The sequence below is a fragment of the Pan paniscus genome, chromosome 2 (assembly GCF_029289425.2).
Source record: "Pan paniscus chromosome 2, NHGRI_mPanPan1-v2.0_pri, whole genome shotgun sequence".
Lineage (NCBI taxonomy): Eukaryota > Metazoa > Chordata > Mammalia > Primates > Hominidae > Pan > Pan paniscus.
This window is the reverse complement of record NC_085926.1, coordinates 96,167,317-96,173,994: the sequence shown is the minus strand read 5'-3', so window position 1 is coordinate 96,173,994 and position 6,678 is coordinate 96,167,317. Positions and strand designations below refer to the sequence as shown.

The following is a 6,678-nucleotide window of genomic DNA, read 5'->3' as shown; positions in this document are numbered from 1 at the left end:
GAATTTAAAGTCTCTGGTTGTCAAAAAATCACTCCAATAATCTTGCAACATCACTGAATATTAAAAATCTCATAGCTTCATTTTTTTTTTTCTGGGAAGATTAAGGCCATTTTGTTCTTATTATGCCACTTATCTTTTCTTCTCAATGCCTACTTCAGCTTAGTTCTTCTAGTTCATCTTTTAATTTTCTGAATTAAGGGAGCTTTTCAGATTATCTAAATACATACAGCCACAGCTGGAAAAGGCATTAGAAACCATTGTAGAAAGTTAGAGGCAACTTACCTCTTCTTACTTTTGCAAGCACACTATGTAAAGAGTACCCTTTTAGGCTTTGGCAAGATCTTCACTGTTAACTCCCTTCTCAGTTTTTCTCCTCATTGCATTTCCATTTTTGTTTATTTCTTTACCTGATATGTGAGTTGATTTTCTACAAGAAGTAGAATTCACTCTTTCCCAATGAAGTGGAATAAAAGATCCCTTGATGGCTAGCAGAATTCTTGGGATTTACCTCTGTTCACCAAAACACAAATCTACTTTCACAACAGAGTTAAATGTGTTGAGTGTCTCAGGTAATATAGTTGTATTAGTATCAAAATCATCATACTCAAGTCCTTATCAGATGACATAGACTATCTTAGCATTTAATGCATTTATAAAGCCACATTGAATAACATACAACATTGTAAAATATTTTTATTTGCTTTCTGCTGACATTATTTGATTATGATATGAACATGACTAAAAATTTTTAAATGCCATTGAATAACATTAGGAGTGTATTTATTAGTTTACTAGATACTAACACCTTAGGTCCTTAAAGTGCTAGGACTTTGCAAAATCTTTGAATGCTAGCAAAACACAGATACCTTTAACTTGAACAATCTTGGGAAAATTTTAGTAAACAGAGAACAGAGATTGTATGAGATCTAAACATTTCTTTTGAACATTTTTGTGAATGAAGCTATTACTTGCTTTTTTCTCAGGCTGTAGATCATGGGATTTAATAAAGGAACTATGACAGTGTAAAATAGAGACTCCATCATATCTTGGTCATCTGCTTGCGGGGATGCAGAGCCCACATACATGAAGACAAGGGGCCCATAGTATAAAGATACAGGTAAGAGATGAGCTCCACAGGTGGAGACAGCTTTTTGTATCCCTTTGACAGACTTATTTTTTAAGATTATAAGGAGGACAAGTGTATAAGATATAAGAATAGTTCCAATGGTAAAAACTTGAATTGAATCTGTGAAAATAAAAACCATTAGAAAGTTAATAAAAGAATCAGTACAGGAAATCTTTAACAATGGGATAATGTCACAGTAAAAGTGTTGTATTATGTTGGAATTACAGAAGGTTAATCTGAATAAAAAAATTCCATGGATTAAAGCATGAAGAAGGCCACCTATAAATGACAAGACTAATAGCTGGATGCATAGTCCGTTGGTCATAATGACTGGATAAAGTAAAGGTTTGCAAATGGCTACATAGCGATCATATGCCATTGATGCCAAGATAAAACATTTTGTGGTTACACTGATTACAAAGGAAAAAAATTGTATCATGCATTCAGAGAGAGATATCATCTTACTCTTAGCTAAGAAGTTGATCAGCATCTTTGGAGTCACTGTGGATGATAACCAAGCATCCACAAAGGCCAGACTCCCACGGAATAAATACATTGGGATATGAAGGTGAGGGTCTTTCCAGATGAGAACAATCAGACCAAGATTCCCCATGATGGTGATGAGATATATTACCAAGAATGCCAGGAACAGGGGTATTTTCCACTGTGGTTGATATAAAAATCCTGTGAGAACAAACTCTGTCAGCAATGTTGTATTTTCCTCCTCCATGTCCTCACTGCATGTCCTCTAAAAAATGAAATAAATGTAAAGGAACACTTGGAATGGAGTTGTGAGTTGAAACTGGGGATGAAGTGTTGAAATAAACTATGTAATTATCAGAGCCCTCTTAATTTTTTTATCAGTACTCTAATTGATGTGCCCTCTATTTGAGCATTTAAATACATGGAAAAAATAATACATTTTGGTTTGAAAATTGTGTAGGAATTAACAGGTTGAGATTTAAAAAAATGCATTATCTAAATGTACTAATTTTTTGTGGACTCTACTTAATGTAATAGAAAAACCTTCTGTCTGGGACATGGATGTAGGGTGAAAGAAAAAAGATATTTGAAAGGCCTGTGTAAAAATGGAATGAATGTAATGTGAAGAATCTCAAACTTTATTCTTCACATGATAAACATGCACCAAATATTTTAAAATGGGAAATGGCATATATATATATTTTTTTTTCTTTTTTTTTTTTGAGACAGAGCTTTGCTTTTGTTGCCCAGGCTGGAGTGCAATGGCACGATCTCAGCTCCTCCCAAAGTGCTGGGATTATAGGCATGAGCCACTGCGCCCAGCCCATCATAGCATATTTTAAAAATTTAGTTCTTGATGGTGTAAAAAGTGTGCTGCAGGAAGGAGAAACTGATTCAGGAATCCTAATTAGAAACTTGATACTAAGGTCAAGGGGACCCCAAATTAGATTACACATGATAATCATCTGGGAGAGTTTTTTCATGAAAAATACAGATTGTGAGGTTTTAATGTAGGAATTGATTATTTCAAGAATAAGCTCTAGGAATCTGTATTTCAAAAATACCCTCAAGGTGATTGATATGCATGTGTAGTGTCTAGTCCCTGTGTGATATGATATTGGAAGAGATGGTAAGACAAATGAATAGATTCAAAAGAATTCAGAATGTAGAGTCTCTAGTTACTGTGACATATTTGGTACGGAATACATCATCAGTGAAAGAGAGAGAAGTCAGTTGGTGACCAGGTAGATGGACATTAAACATTGGGGATGAAAACTCGAATTGCTGACAAGTTTTTGGCGTGAGCATCACATCTGAACAACTAGGTGAGATTCAATCAGTAATATGGGCCTATTCGAACTTAATGGAAATAATTACTTGGAATCATTGTAGTATTTGAAAGTATCATTAGGAATGATGTACAAAGTGACTATATGTTCTTTATAAGATGGCCAAGATCTAATCCTCTTTTTTGACACCCATGTCTTGGGGGCTCAGAGGTTACCTACTGCTATAGAAGCCAAAAAAACCAGAAACTCATTTTCCCATTCTTCTTGCCTCTAGAGTGAAGAAATAATTATCTAGGATGGCAATGAAACACACTGATCCTACATTTATAATATGGATAAAAGAAGAAAAAAACGACAGGATCAAAAGTGGATTTTAGTTGTAAACTCAGCCATGGCAGCAATACAATGAATCCACTGAATGCATCCTTCATTTGACAGTTTGAGTTGTCAGATTATATCCAGAAGTGGGGATAAGGATACAAGAGTTAATTTTTAAGTGACTGTCCTTAAGAGTTGTAGTCTAAGAATGTGATTAATTAGAAAGAATGAGTATTTCTATCAGAATAATCTGAATAATTCTTAGAATCATTATAATCAAAACCAGTTTCAATTGTTTAATGTCCTAGTTTGCCACAAGTTGTCAAATAAAGTCATAATAAGCTTAAAAACAAAATAAAATATCATTAAAGGAAGAATGTTGTCTTATAACTATTTATTCTATCCATATCATAGTCATGAAACTAAAATATAGAGATAAGCCAGTAATAGTTATCTAATTTCAACCTGGCTATTTTGACAGTTTGTATACCCAATCTAAAATTATGGTAAGTTAAATAGCATTTTCAACATTTCTACAAAGTGTAATGAAAATTATAGATATTTTTTCTTACCCATATTTTGAAAGAAATTTAAGAGAGCCTCTAAAACCATTAGGCTTTCTAAAACAGAAAAAATACAATTGCATGGGAATGCCGATAACACAGTTAGCAATTCGTTGCCTATTCATTCTTTTTGGAGGCTTCTTTCCCCAAGCTCAGGAAACTGCTGTTTATATAAATTTGGATTAAACAGAAGAGTCATTCAATTGTACAACTCTGTACTTTTGCCAGAAGATGATTGAATGGAAAACTGAAATTCTCATAAGAGTACCAAGGGATTCTCTGGGGAACAAACTGAAGCTGTTCTTGTATGTATTGCGGATTTGGACATATATGAGAAGTCCAGATTGTCCTCAATGGCATTTAACTTCTGGAATCATAAACACTATTTCATGTAAACACTTCTAGTTTTAACAAATGAAATAATATTTTATATACCATTTACCACCACAGATGACACTTCTGTCATGTTTGTATAAACTTTAGTTAAATGTGAAATTTACTCTTAGTGCTTTGATTAGTATAAGCTTGTCTAAGGTAATTAAAACATAGTTTTAATAAGGCCACATTTTCTGATTCCCTTTAGGAGACAAACCCAAATACAGTTGTCTTTCCCATGAAAACTGCAGCTGAAATTTTAGACATACACCTAGTTCTCCCATTTTATGCTAAAATCTGATGGGAAATCTTGTTAGACAGAGGTGAATGGATGAGCCAATGAAAAATAAAGACAAGGACTGCAGTGGGAGGTGCCCGAGAATTTTTCTCACATAAAAAGAGACACACAGACCAATGGAACAGAATAAAGAACCAGAAGCAAATCCACGCATCTACAGTGAAGTCATTTTTAACAAAGCTTCCAAGAACATACACTGGGGAAAGACAGTCTAATCAATAAATGGTGCTGAGAAAACTAGATATCCATATGCAAAAGAATAAAACTAGACCCCTATCTCTCACCATATCCAAAAATAAAATCAAAATGAATAAAAAGCTTCAATCTAATACCTCAAACTATGAAACTTCTACAGGAAAACACTGAGGGAAGTCTCCAGGACTTCTGGGCAAAGATTTCTTGAGCAATACCCTACAAGAATAGACAATCAAAGAAGACATGGACAAATGGGATTACATCAAGTTAAAAAGCTTCTGCACAAAAAAGGATACAATCAACAAAATGAAGAGACAACCCACAGAATGGGAGAAAATAGTTGTAAACTACTCACCTGAGAATGGATTAATAACCAGAATATATAAGGAACTCAAACCACTTTATAGGAAATAATCTAATAATCTGATCAAATTAAGGGTAAAAGATTTGAATAGACATTTCTCAAAAGAAGACATACAAATGGTAAGCAGGTATATGAAAAGGTGGTCAACATCCCCGATCATCACAGAAATGCAAATCAAAATGGCTTGGCATTTAGTGCCTGTGGTTTTTCCAGGCACACAGTGCAAGCTGTCAGTGGATCTACCATTCTGGCATCTGGAGGACAGTGGCCCTCTTCTCACAGTTCCACTAGGCAGTGCCCCAGTGGGGACTCTGTGTGAGGGCTCCAACCTCACATTTCCCCTTCGCACAGCCCTAGTAGAGGTTCTCCATGAGGGCTCTGCCCCTACAGCAGACTTCTTCCTGAACATCCAGGTGTTTCCATGCATCCTCTGAAATCTAGGCAGAGGTTCCCAAATTCTTTCCTTCTGCACACCCACAGGCCACAGGGAAGCCATCAAGGCTTGGGGCTTGTACCCTCTGAAGCAACGACTCAAGCTATACCTTGACCCATTTTAGCTACAACTGGAGCTGGAGTAGATAGGATGCAGGGTGCCATGTCCCAAGGCTGCAAAGAACAGCCCTCCTAGGCTTCTTGGCCTGTGATGGGAGGAGCTGCCATGAAGATCACAGAAATGCCCTGCTGACATTTTCTGTACTGTCTTGGCTATTAATATTTGGATCCTTGTTACTCATGCAAATTTCTGCAGCAGGTTTAAATTTCTCCCCAGAAAATGGGTTTTTCTTTTCTGCCACATGGCCAGGCTACACATTTTCCAAACTTTTATGCTCTGCTTCCCTTTTAAAGATAAGTTCCAGTTTCAGAAAATCTCTTTGTTCACACATATAATCATACACTTTTAGAAACAGTCAGGTAACAAAACATCTTTAATGCTTTGTTGCTTAGAAATTTCTTCTCCCAGATACCCTAAATCATCTCTCTCAAGTTCAAAGTTCCACAGATCTCTAGGACAAGGGAAAAATGCCACCACTCACTTTGCTAAAGCATAGCACGAGTGACCTTTACTCCAGTTCCTAATAAGTTTCTCATCTCCATCTGACTATCTCAGCCTGGATTTCATTGTCCAAATCACTATCAGCATTTTGGTCAAAACCATTCAACAAGTCTTTAGGAAGTACCAAACTTTCCTTCATCTTACTGTCTTCTTCTGAGTCCTCCAAAGTGTTCCAACCTCTGCCTGTTACCCAGTTCCAAAGTTGCTTCCTCATTTTCAGGTATCTCTATAGCAGTGCCCCACTCTTTTGGTACTAATTTTCTGTATTAGTTCATTCTCACACTGCTATAAAAAACTACCTGAGACTGGGTACTTTATGAAGAAAAGATATTTAATTCACTCACAGTTCCATAGGCTGCACAGGAAGCATGGCTAGGAGGCCCCAGGAAACTTACAATCATGGCAGAAAGTGAACGGGAAGCAAGCACGTCTTACCATGGCAGAGAAGGAGGGAGAGTGAGCAGAGAGAGAGTGAGCAAAGAGAGAAGTGCCACACACTTTGAAACCGCTAGGTCTCGTGAGAACTCACTCACTATCACAAGAACACTAAGGGGGAAATCCGCTCCCATGCAATCACCTCCCATCAGGTCCCTTCCCTGACACATGAAGATTA

At 36.4% G+C, this 6,678-nt stretch overlaps 1 protein-coding gene across 1 annotated transcript; it reads right to left on the bottom strand.

Moving 5' to 3' along the window:
* Positions 1-926: 926 nt before the first annotated feature.
* On the bottom strand, positions 927-1,898 carry LOC100968030 (olfactory receptor 5H6-like). The gene has a single exon (XM_008975371.3). The coding sequence runs from the start codon at positions 1,854-1,856 to the stop codon at positions 927-929; it is 930 nt and encodes a 309-aa protein (XP_008973619.2). The 5' UTR covers positions 1,857-1,898.
* Between the last annotated feature and the right edge of the window lie 4,780 nt (positions 1,899-6,678).

Coding starts and splice junctions, on each gene's coding strand:
- LOC100968030 (XM_008975371.3), bottom strand. CDS start 1,856: ATGGAGGAGGAAAATACAACATTGCTGACAGAGTTTGTTCTCACAGGA.